Source organism: Macrotis lagotis, chromosome 1 (genome assembly GCF_037893015.1).
Source record: "Macrotis lagotis isolate mMagLag1 chromosome 1, bilby.v1.9.chrom.fasta, whole genome shotgun sequence".
Lineage (NCBI taxonomy): Eukaryota > Metazoa > Chordata > Mammalia > Peramelemorphia > Peramelidae > Macrotis > Macrotis lagotis.
In genome coordinates, this window is record NC_133658.1 from 276,960,550 (window position 1) to 276,973,940 (window position 13,391).

The 13,391-nt window shown below is 35.7% G+C and overlaps 1 protein-coding gene across 6 annotated transcripts in view; it reads right to left on the reverse strand.

Moving 5' to 3' along the window:
• Positions 1-13,391, reverse strand: part of PNPLA7 (patatin like domain 7, lysophospholipase) — a 260,431-nt gene that overhangs the window by 187,044 nt on the left and 59,996 nt on the right. For 5 of the 6 annotated variants that reach the window (XM_074210559.1, XM_074210555.1, XM_074210553.1 and 2 more), the window contains one exon: positions 11,575-11,718. The exons of the other annotated variant lie outside the window; for it this stretch is intronic. In XM_074210559.1, the coding sequence (XP_074066660.1) occupies positions 11,575-11,718 (144 nt within the window). The remainder of the gene's footprint in view (positions 1-11,574; positions 11,719-13,391) is intronic. 6 annotated transcript variants of the gene reach the window in all.

Sequence of the window (13,391 nt, forward strand, 5' to 3'; positions counted from 1 at the left end):
TTTTACTTTTTTTGAACTGGACCTGTAAACCCCCTTTACCAATGTAGATCAGTACCTGCTTTGCATCTTAAAGTTTTAGAGAGTTATTTAGAGCAGTGAGAGAGTAAATGATTTGTCTAGGGTCACAAAGTGAGAATGTGTCAGAGGTGGGACTTGAGGTGGTACCAACCTGCTTGGAGGCTAACTTTTCTCCACCACCCCACCAAACCTCACACCACTCTTGTGAATCATTACAAATTAACCAACAAACACTTTAACAGTCACCTACACTATTTCTAGAACTGAGCCAGGAGTTGCAAAGACATGAGTTTTGATCCTGTTCATAATACACACTTATTAATACCTACTGCATGCCTAGCAAAGTACTAGGACCTGTGGAGGACACAAAAATTGAAAACAGTCTCTGTCCTCTCATTGATTATGGCACTTACAAGCTGACACCTACTTTTTGTGCTGAATTCACAACATGGAAGACAGAGAAACATAAGACCTGGTTCCTACCCTCACGCTGCTTATAAACTACTTTTAGAAACAATATGAAAACACATAAAAAGTTAATTAATTCAAAGTAATAAATGAAAAATGACTAATAAGCATTAAAGATAACTATTCTGAGATTTCAAAGAAGATAGAGATCACTATGACGTAGAGTAATCCAAGAAATTTTTCTGGAGTGGGTCTTGAGATGATTCTTAAAGGATGAAGAGAATTTGACCCAAAAAGGAGGAAAAGGCATTACTGTCAAAGAAAAATGCATTAACTAAGGAATAACAAAGAAAATATACAGGTTGATTCAAGGGAAAATGAAGAAATTAGATTGGCTAAAATACAGGTTGCAAAGTAGTTGAGTTGTAGAAAGGAAAGTAAGTTTACAAAAGGGGGAGCAAGCCAAAATTAAAAGCAGAGAGTAGAGCTCTCCTAAATTTACCTCCAAATAACATCAAAATAATGATTCAAAATGGATTCTGCGGTGGCAGAACCAACAAAGGAGGGGGTGAAACACTTTTACAGAACCAGACAACTTGGACTATCTCATTGGAATGAGAGTGAAGGGCAATCCAGCACAGGATATGCCAGTGCAGTTTGGGCCTAGACTAAATCTGTAGCAGTTGTTTCTGGAGTTCTCAGTCCATAGATGGTAAGAAGATCAGACAGCTGGTCAGAAAAAGATTACAGGGGGCCTTTTGCTGACACTGGAAGCAAAACTATATCATATTGTCAATATGGACCTGGTTGCAGTCCAAAGGCATAGAGGAACACTAGCAAGAAAATTCATAGTTCCAGGACAGAAAGGGGTGCTAGGAGAATGTGACCACACATCTCCTTAGAGCATATCACTCTGAAAGAGTTGAGACCTTGCAGACCCTCAGAACTAGCTCTGAGAACAGGAGAACCAAAAAAAAAAGAAATCTTGAGACAAATGCTTGCCTGCTCCACCTTAGGATATATAAAATAAAGTTTAAAGTCAGGAAATAAGCTGAGAAAATGGGTAGACAAGAAAAAAAATTAACCTGTTCATAGAAAACTAATATGGTGACAGGGAAGATCAAAACAAAAACTAAGAAGAAGACAATGAAATCAAAACAGGTGTATTTTGCCTCAAAGAAAAATGTGAATTGGCCTCATACCCTGAAAGAGCTCAAAAAAGAATTTTTTAAAAATCAGAGAGGTAATTTGGATCAATATATACCATGGAAACAATGTAAAGACTGGCAAATTGCCTTCTGTGGGGAGGGGTGGGAGGAGGGAAGCAAGATTAGGGGAAAAATTGTAAAACTCAAAATAAATAAAATCTTTAAAATTAAAAAAATTTAAATTTAAAAAAGTTACTTTGATCAGAAAAAAATCAGAGAGGTAGAGGGAAAAATTGAGAAAAGAAATGAGATTCAAGTGAATAATGAAAAAAGGAAACAGGAGTTTGGTAAAGGAGGCACAAAATATATTGAAGAAAATAACGTCTTAAAAAAATAGAATAGGCCAAATGGCAAAGAGGCACAATATACTACTGAAGAGACCTCTTTAAAAAAAAACAAACTATCAAATTGAAAAGGAGACACAAAAGTTCACTGAAGAAAAGAATTCCTTGGGGTGGCTAGGTGGCGTAGTGGATAAAGTACCGGCCTTGGAGTCAGGAGTACCTGGGTTCAAATCCAGTCTCAGACACTTAATAATCACCTAGCTGTGTGGCCTTGGGCAAGCCACTTAACCCCGTTTGCCTTGCAAAAACCTAAAAAAAAAAAAAAAAAAAAAAAAAAAAGAATTCCTTAAAAACTAGAATTGGGGTGGCTAGGCAGTGCAGTGGATAGAGCAACAGCCCTGGAGTCAGTAGTTCCTGAGTTCAAATCTGGCCTCAGACACTTAATAATTACCTAGCTGGGTGGCCTTGGGCAAGCCACTTAACCTCATTGCCTTGCAAAAAAAAAAAAAACTTAAAAACAGAATTGGGCAAGTGAAAGTTAATGAATACATGAGATATCAAGAAATAACAAAACAAAATCAAATAAAGAACAAAAAAAATAGAAAAAATATAAAATATTTTACTGGAAAAACAACTGACCTGGAAAATAGATTGAGGAGAGATAATTTAAGAATTACTGTTCCACTTGAAAGCCATTAGCAAAAATAGAGCTTCAATATCATCTTTCAAGAAATTTTCAAGGAAAACTGCCCTATATCCTAAAACCAGAGGGTAAAATAGAAATTAAAAGAACATACCAATCACCTCCTAAAAAAGATTCCAATAAGAATATTATATTCCAAAAAATAAAATTATAGCCAAATTCCAGAGCTCCCAAGGTTAGGAAGAAAGTATTGTAAGCAGTAAGAAACAATTTAAATAACATGAAGCCACAATGAGGACTGGAGATTTTGCAGCTTCTATATCAAAGAATCAGAGGACTTGAAACATGATATTCCAGAATACAAAGGGAGTTAGAACTATAAGAATCACAACCTAACAAACCTAAGTTTAATCCTTCAGGGGGGAAAAAAATGGATATTTAATGAATTTGAGAAATTGCAAACATTCCTGAAGACTAGAGTGAATGAAAAATTGATATTCAAATACAAGTTGTTTTTTTAACAAGGCAATGGGGTTAAATGACTTGCCCAAGGTCACCCAGCTAGGTAATTATTAAGTATCTGAGGTCACATTTGAACTCCTGACTCCTGGAGTCCTCCTGACTCCAGAGCTAGTGCTCTTTCCACTTGCGCTACCTAGTTGCTCCCAAATATAAGTTTTAGGAGAAGCATAAAAAGGTAAACAAGAAAGAGACATGAAATGGTTAAACTTTTTGCATTCCTAGATAGGAATATATTTTTAACACCGAAGAACTTTCATATTATTAGGGCAGTTAGAAGGAATATACAGAGAATGAACAAGTGTGAGTTGTATAAGATCCAAAAATATAAAGATTAAGGGATGCACTGGGAGAAAGGAGAAGGGATAGATAGAAAGGGATAAATTATCTTACATAAAAAGAACTTTTACAGTAGATGGGAAGTTGTGAGAAGTAGAAGGGAAGGGGGAAAAAAAGAAGACAAGTGTAGAGTAGTAAAAGAAGGGATATAGAAGGGAAAATGGATTGCAAGAGGCAGTGGTTAGAAGAAAAACACTTTTGAGGAACAAGGTAAAAGGAGAGAGGGAGAGAAGGATAAAAAGGGGAGGAAAGCAGGATGGAGGGAAATTCACAGTTAGAAATCATAATTGATGCAGTGGATAAAGCACCGGCCCTGGAGTCAGGAGTACCTGGGTTCAAATCCACTCTCAGACACTTAATAGTTACCTAGCTGTGTGGCCTTGGGCAAGCCACTTAACCCCATTTACCTTGCAAAAAAAAAAATCCTAAAAAAAAAATCATAATTGAGAATATGATTAATTTGAACTCATCCAAAAAACAGAAATGGATAGAAAAATGGATTAAAAGGCAGAATCCTACAATGTGTTGATTATATGAAACACATTTAAACCAGAGAGACACAAAAAGAGTTAAAAATTAGGGGCAGGAGCAGAATCTATTATCCAAATCCAGATGGATTTACAAGTGAATTTTACCAAACATCCCAATTCTACCTAAACTATTTTAAAAAATAGAAGAAATTCTACTAAATTATTTTTATGACACCAATATGGTGCTAAATATCTAAACATGAAGAGTCAAAACAAAAAAAAAATTATAGATCAATCTCCCTAAAGAACATTGATCAAAAATCTTAAATAAAAGCAAAGAGATTAGAAAAGAGATTACAGCAATTACTAGGATAATAAACCATGATCAGGTAGAATTTATACCAGGTAGACTAGGATGGTTCAATATTAGGAAAACACTCAATATGATTGAACATATCAATAACAAAACCAGGGGGCGGAGCCAAGATGGCAGCCTGAAGGCAGCATTTCCCCAGGGAACTCCTTCCTCCACAAACCTCCAAAAAACAAACAAATGTTGACTCTAGACAGAATTTAAAGGGGCAAAACCCATAGAAAGACTGAATGAGGGGCAGCTAGGTGGTGCAGTGGATAAAGCACAGGCCCTGGAGTCAGGAGTACCTGAGTTACTCCAGCCTCAGACACTTAATAATTACCTAGCTGTGTGGCCTTGGGCAAGCCACTTAACCCCATTGCCTTGCAAAATCCTAAAAAAATAAAAAAAAATTTAAAAAAAGACTGAATGATACATTTTCTCAGTCCAAGATAACTTAGAAGTTCTGAGAAAAGTGTGTTTCACCAGGACTGGGGATTGGAAAAAAGCCACAACAGCAGCAGCAGCAGCAGCAGCCCAGCCCAGCCCAGCCCAGAGATCACTGGCAACAGCTTGAAGGGGTGAGGAGAGAAATCTGCTACACCAGAATAAGTGTGGGGGGAGAAGCACAGGCCACAAAATCTGCAGCGAAAATCTGGAGAAAGCAGCCTGCACCCCCAGAGACCTTAAGGGAAGTCTGCAGAGATTTCTCTGCTTTCCCTCAGGGCAGGACTCTGTTGTTTGCCTACACTCAGATCCAGGTTGCAGTTAGGGTTTCCATACTAAGCAGGATCCTCCTTATAGCCCCAAGGCAGAGGGAAGGGGGGGGGGGGGGCGGGAGGCATCTACATATCAAAGCACATGCAAGAGAGCACGAGGCCTTGGAGGAATAAAGGTCCCAGTAGGGTGTTCCCCCCCCCCAAAAAAAAACCCCAAACCTTGGAAGTGCTGTAAATTAGTCTTGGGCTGAGGAAATGAGTAAACAGAAAAAGAAGAATCTGACCATAGAGAATTACTTTAGTCCCAGGGAAGATCAAAATGCATACTCAGATGACAACAAAATCGAAGCTTCCATATCCAAAACCTCCAAGAGAAATAGAAAATGGATGAGCTCAAAAAAGACTTTGAAAAGCAATTAAGGGAGGTGGAGAAAAAATTGGGAGGAGAAATGAGAATGATGCAGAAAAATCATGAAAACCAAATCAAAAACTTGGTGAAAGATATACAAAAAAATACTGAAGAAAATAATGTTATAAATCAATTTAGGCCAAATGGAAAAAAGCAAAACAAAAGGCAAATGAGAAGAATGCCTTAAAAAGCAGAACTGGCCAGCTGGAAAAGGAGATGAAAAAGCACTCTGAAGAAAATAACTCCTTCAAATGCAGAATGGAACTAAAGGAAGCTGATGACTTTGCAAGAAATCAGGAAGAAATAAAACTTCTAAAAAAAGCCAAAAATTAGAAGAAAATGTGAAATAACAAAACCAATAGAAAATCATATGACTATCAAAATTGATGCTGAAAAAGGCTTTCACAAAAATCCAACATCCATGCCTATTAAAAAATCACTAGGAAAGTATAGGAATAAGCAGTAATAAATAATAAGCAGTATCTATCTAAAATCATCAACAAATATATGTAACAGGGATAAACTAGGAGCATTTTCAGTAAGATCGGGTGAGACATGGATGTTCACCATCACCTTCACAATTCACTATAGTATTAGAAATGTTACCTTTAAGCAATAAGAGAAGAAAAAGAAACTGAAGGAATTAGAATTGGCCGTAAGGAAGCAAAACTTTCACTCTTTGCAGATATGATAAAACACTTAGAAAACCTGAGAAAATCATCTAAAAAAAGATACTTGAAACAACAAATTCAGTGAAGTAGCAGGATATAAAATAAGCACACATAAATCATCAACATTTCTATATATGAACAATAAAGCTCAGGGGCAAGAGATAAAAAGAGAAATTCCATTTAAAGTAACTGTAGACAACATAAAATACTGGGGAAGTTACCTCCCAAACAAACCTTGAAACTGCATGAACACAATTACAAAAAAAACACTTTTCACAAAAATAAAGCTAGAACTAAACAATTGGGAAAATGCCAATTGTTCATAGTTAGGTAGAGCTAACATAATAAAAATGCAATTCTACCCCAATTAATTAACTTATTCAGAGCCACATCAATCATACTACCAAATAACTATTTTACTGAGCTAGAAAAATAGTAACAAAATTCATATGGAGTACAAAAGATCAAGAATATCAAGGGAACTGATGGGGAAAAAAAAAACCATAAAGGAAAGTGGCCTAACTCTACCAGATCTAGGGGCGGCTAGGTGGCGCAGGGGACGGCTAGGTGGCGCAGTGGATAAAGCACCGGCCCTGGAGTCAGGAGTACCTGGGTTCAAATCCAGTCTCAGGCACTTAATAATTACCTAGCTGTGTGGCCTTGGGCAAGCCACTTAACTCCATTTGCCTTGTAAAAACCTAAAACAACAACAACAAAAAAAACCTCTACCAGATATAGAACTATACTATAAAGATGCAGTCATCAAAACTGCCTAGTACAGTTCAGAAACAGAGTAATGGAACAGTGAATTATGACAGGTATAGAAGAAACAGTAGTAAATGACTACAGTCATCCCTTGTTTGTCAAACTCACTATTTGACAAAAATTGTTGGGAAAACTGGAAAATAGTATGGCAAAAACTAGGCATAGACCTACATCTCACACCCTATACCAAAATAAGGTCAAAATGGGTACACGATTTAGACAAAAAGAGTAATACCAAAGACAAATTAATAAATCAAGAACTACTCTGTCAGATATATAGAAAGGGGAGAAATTTATGACCAAACAAGAAATTGAGTACATTATAAATTGCAAAATGGATGATTTTAACCAAATTAAATTAAAAAGTTTTTGTACTAATAAAACCAATGCTGCCAAGATTAGAATGAAAACAGAAACTGGGAAACAATTTTCAGAGCTAGGGGTCCTTACAAAGGTCTCATTTCCAAAATAGAGAAGTGAATCAAATTTATAGTTACAAATTATTCCCCAATTGATAAAAATGATCAAAGGATATGAACAGGCAGTTTTCAAATGAAGAAATTAAAATTATATATAAACATAAAAAGTGTTCCAAATCATAACTGATTAGAGAAATGCAAATTACAATAACTAAGAGGTACTACCTCTCACCTATCAGATTGGCTAAAAAAGGAAAAAACAATCAATGTTGAAGAAGTTGTGGAAGGATTGGAACATAAATGCACTGATGGTGGAGTTGTGAACTAATCCAACCATTCTGGAAGAGCAATATGGAACTATGCCCAAAGAGCAATAAAACTGATCTTACCTTTTGACTCAGCAATATCAATAGTAGGCCTATATCCAGAAGAAATCATAAAAAATGGGAAAAGTCCTAATATGTTTCAAAATATTCATAGCAACTCTTTTAGTAGTGGCAAAGAATTGGAAATTGAGGATATAGCTATCAATTGGGAAATGTCTGAACAAGTTACAGTATTTGAATGTTATGAAGTACAATTGTTCTTTAAGAAACTATGAATAGTAGGACTCTAGAGAAGCATAGAAAGAATTACAGAAATTTTTGCTGAGTAAAGGGAACTTTACCAAGAGAAAATTGTACACATTAACATCAACATTGTTAGTTGATCATCTTTGATGGATGCAGCCCCTCTCAATAGTTCAGAGAGCTGGGATATCCTTAGGAGACCTGTTATAGACAACACCATCCAAAGGAAAAAAAAAAACCTAAAAAGAAACTACAGAATCTGAAGGAACACTATGTTCACCTTTTAAAAATTTCCTTCCTCTTCCATGGTTTTCTTTCTTTTCCTTTATCCTAATTCCTCATACCAAAAATGACTATTATATAAGCATGTTAAATACAAATGTACATGTATAATATTCACAAGACTGTTCACTGCTGAGGGGAGAGGGGTGGGAAGGTGGAAGAAAATTGCATAACATAAATATACATGTGGTTGAATGATGAAAAATTATCATAACATGTAATTAGAAAAAATAAAATAAAATAGGGGCAGCTAGGTGGCGTAGTAGATAAAACACTGGCCCTGCAGTCAGGAGTACCTGTGTTCAAATCTGGTCTCAGACACTTAATAATTACCTAGCTGTGTGGCCTTGGGCAAGCCACTTAACCCCATTTGCCTTGCAAAAACCTAAAAAAATAAAATAAAATATAAAAAATAAAAATAAAACTATCAAGCAAGCATTATCTGTAATGGGGATAAGCTAGAAGCCTACCTAATTAAATCAGGAGAGAAGCAAGAATAACTACTAGCAGCACTATTATTCAATATTTATACTAAAATGCTAGCTGCAGCAATAGAAGAAAAAGAAATTGAAGGAATAAGAATAGGTAATGAGGAAACAAAACTATGACTTCGTAGATGATATGATGGTATACTTGGAGAATTGTAGAGAATCATCTAAAAAAGCTAGCTGAAATAATTAGCAACTTTAGCAAAATTGCAGGATTTAAAATAAACCCACAAAACCCAGCGGCATTTCTATATATTACCAACAAAATCCTGCAGCAAGAAGTAAAAAGAGAAATTTCATTTAAAATAATATAAACAATATAAAAGACTTGGAAATCTATTGACTAATATAAACCCAGAACTATATGAAAACAATTACAAAAAACTTTTCATACAAATAAAGTCAGATATAAACAATTGGGAAAATATCAGTTATTCATGAGGTTAAGCTAATATAATAAAAATGACAATTCTACTTAAATTAATTTACTTATTCAGTACCACAACAAACTATCAAAAAATTATTTTATAGGACTAGAAAAAAATAACAAAATTCAACTGGAAGGAAAAGTGATCAAGAACAACAAAAAATTAATTTTAAAGAAAAGTGATTTAGCCATATTTCAAACTATATAACAAAATGGTAATTATCAGGAAAATCTGTCACTGGCTAAGAAATACAGAGGTGGATAGGAGGAGTAGATTAGGTATACAATACATAGTAGCAAATAACCATAGTTATCAATCTGATAAAGATCCAGGCTTTTGGGACAAGGGGTCACTAAGCTAGGTATAAACCAGCATCTCACACCATATACCAAGATAAAGTCAAAATAGGTATATCATGGAGCGGCTAGATGGCCCAGTGGATAGAGCACTGGCCCTGGAGTTGGGAGTACCTGAGTTCAAATCTGGCCTCAGATACTTAATAATTCCCTAGTTGTGTGGCCTTGGGCAAGTCACTTAACCCCATTGTGGAAGAGGAGGAGGAAGAGGAGGAAAAATAGGTATATCATTTAAAAATATAGAGGAGCATGGAATAGTTTCCTTCTCACATCTATGCATAAGGGAAAAATTTATGACCAAGCAAGAGGTAAGAGAAAAATTATGGGATATAAAATTAAATTAAAAAGGATTTGCACACACATATACACACCACAATGCAGCCAAAATTAGCAGGAAAGCAGAAAGCTGGGAAAATTTTTTACCATGAATTTCTCTGATAAAATGTTTAATTTCTGCAAATGTATAAGGAACTGAACTAAATTTATAAAAATACAAGTTATTTGCAACAACCAGGGACAATTTTGGGTTGTCTGCAATGGAGAATACCATCTGTATCTAGAGAAAGAATTGTGGAGTTTGAACAAAGACCAAAGACTATTACCTTCAATTTAGGGGAAAAAACCCCCATTATATTATTATGTAGTTTTGCTATCTCTTATACTTTATTTTTCTTCCTTAAGGATATGATTTCTCTCTCATCACACTCAACTGAGACCAATATATACCATGGATACAATGTAAAGACAATGTAAAGACTAAAAGAATGCCTTCTGTGTGGGGTGGGGGGAGGGAAGCAAGAATGGAGGGGAATTGTAAAACTCAAAATAAATAAAGTCTTTCTAAAAAAAAATACAAGTTATTCACCAATTGAAAAATGATCAAAGGATATGAATAAGCAGTTTTCAGAAGAAACCAAAGATATCTATAGTCCTATGAAAAAATGCTTTAAATCACTATTGATTGGAGAAATGCAAATTAAAACAACTCTGAGGAACCACTTCTTATCTATCAGAATTGACTAATATGACAGAAAAGGAAAATGACAAAAGTTGGAGGTGATGTGGGAAAATTGGAACACTAAAACACTCTTGGTGGAGTTGAAAAACAATCCAACTATTCTGGAGAGCAATTTGGAATTATGCCCAAATTTAAAACTGTGCATACCCTTTGACCCAGCAATAGCATTGCTAGGTCTAGATCCCTCTGAACTCATCCAACTTTTCTGGAGAGCTATCTGGAATTATGCCCAAAGGGTAATAAAAATGTGCATACCCTTTGATGCAGCTATATCACTACCAGGTCTATACCCTAAAGAGAAAAAGGTTTTTACTTGTATAGCACTTGTATAAAAATGTTCATAGAAGTTCTATTTGTGGTGAGAAAGAATTGGAAACTGAGGGGAAGTCCATCAATTGGGAAATGGCTGAACAAACTGTAGAATATGTATGTGATGGAACACTGTTGTTCTATTAGAAATCAGGAGGGGTAGGTTTTCAGAGAAGCCTGGAAAGACTTACATGAATTGATGCTGAGTGAGATGGGCAGAACGAGAAGAATATTGTACCTAACAGTAACATGGGGCTGATGATCAACCTTGATGGACATGCTTACTCCATCAGTGCAATAATCAGGGACAGTTTTAGGGTATCGGTGATGGAGAACACCATCTGTATCGAGAGAAAGAACTGTGGCATTTAAACAAAGACCAACAATTATTATTTTAAAGTTTTTAATTTTTGAAAAAAGTTGTCTTTTATGTACTACATAATTTTGCTACTTCTAATATTTAATTCTTCCTCAAGGATATGTTTTTTCTCTCAATACATTCAATTTTGATCAATGCATATAATGGAAACAATGTAAAGATTATCAGATTGCCTTCTGCTGGGAGAGGGAAGGAAGGAAGAGAAGGAAAAAAATTGTAAAATTCAAAATCTTACAAAAAAATTGGTAGAAACGACTATTGTATATAATTGGGAAACAAAATATTCATATAATAAAAAATTTTTAAAAAGAATAATCAATTTGCTTCCCCAGACCATCACCAAAACAACAAAAAAAGAGTACAAAAAGTACTCTGTCAGTACTCTGTTATCTGTCAAAGAATCTGAGTCTACCCTACAAAGAAATCTCTTGGATTTTCCTCCCAATCTGGACTAAAAAAAGAACAAAGAGAGAATCCAAATCTGCCAAACAGCACCAGGGAGTCCCTGAGTTCTCTTTTACCTTGAGTTGCCAGTGTGTCAGGTCCAATCCCTTGGAATTTTTCTAGTTCATCAAAACTCTCTCCATGCATCGAAGGCAGTGGACTGGAGAAGCTCCGCTTCACAAGAAGCTCAGAGATCTCTAACTTGCTTCCCCTCTTATGATCTGTCAGGTGGAAACAGGACATAAGCCAAAGCCACTAAGAATGCTCACTGAACTCCTTCCTCTTCCATTCTAAGATGTCTCCTGATCCAATTCCTTCAACTGATGCAAAATATTCAGGATACTCAGCTTCTCTCCCTTTCTAAATATATGAGACTTGGAGCAACTATCTCTAGATATGCCTGTCATCAAGAATGTACTTTATCCTCACAGTGCCTCAATCAAAATCTTGGGGACCCCTGCTCCTTGAACTCTGCAAAACCTCAAATAAAAACCAAAAAACCCACTAATATGACTGATCTATTAAGTTCATGAAGGAAACCATTCTTGCAGGGTCTGTACCTAGGCACTGGCACACCAGCCACAGCCTACTAATCTTGGCAAATGGGAACAGCCTGGGGTTGTGGGAAAAGCATTATATTTGGCATCAAACCCCCAGATTCAAATTCTAGACCAGCTGCTTAATAACCACATGTAAATGGGAAAGTCATTTAATATCTCTGGGTCTCAATTTACCCATGTGTAAAATGAAAGAATCAAACTAGATGATACTCTAAAGTATTTTCAAGTCTAAATCCCATGATCTACACTTCCCAGTACATAAAGATAAATATAACTTGTATCTTTCTTTTCCTAATTTCAAATAAAATAATAGCCTTCTGCTAGTTGCCAAAATTCCTTTATATAGTGAGTGAGACTCTGCTACTTCCTTTGAGCTTTTTCTTTTCTTTTTTTTTTAGATTTTTGCAAGGCAATGGGGTTAAGTGACTTGCCCAAGGCCACACAGCTAGGTAATTATTAAGTGTCTGAGGCTGGATTTGAACTCAGGTACTCCTGACTCCAGGGCTGGTGTATTAACCACTGCACCACCTAGCCACCCCCTCCTTTATCTTTTTACTATAAAAAAATTGTAACACCTTGATTACTTCTTCTCTATGCTCTAAACAAAGTTTACTGTGCTCCTCATTCCACAGCAATTATTATGCTATTTTTCACAGTTCAGATCAACCTAGCTTTAACTAGCAATAGGTTAAATCTTACTGGTCAATTATATAACAAAAATATATTGTCACGACAAAACAGTCCTGATGACTAGAAAGTTTCTAGAAATATTACCTTCTGGACCAGTACCAGCTTAAAGCCCACTAAACCTTTCCTTCTTCATAAGTTTTAGTGTGCCTCATACTATATTATTAAGAAAAAGGCACAGGGACAACAACATGAAGAGAACATAGTTGACCTCAGTTGTAAGGCAGGTACAAAAACAAAAAACAGCAAAGAAAGAAATGAGTAGGGTAAAATTTTAGGAGAGGTAGATATTCCTAGCTCCAGTAGATAATTAAGGATAAATGATTTATTATCAAGTAATGATGAAGAGGAGAGTAATAATAGAGCTATTTACATTTACATAGCATTTTTCTTTTTACAAAATACTTTCATACATATTATCTTATTTGATTTGTACAACTTTTTCTGAAGAACAAGGCAGCATTCTCTTCACTTCATAGAAGAAAGAGATTAAGAAACTTAAGAGACATATCCCATGTGTAAGTGAAAGTCCTAGGACTTGAATCCATATCTTCTAATTCCAATGGAGTGTGCTTCCCTCTACCCCATGCAGTCCTGCAAAGGTGCTTAGGGTAGTCCTGCTGCCTACCTCCACTGGCCAGTCAATC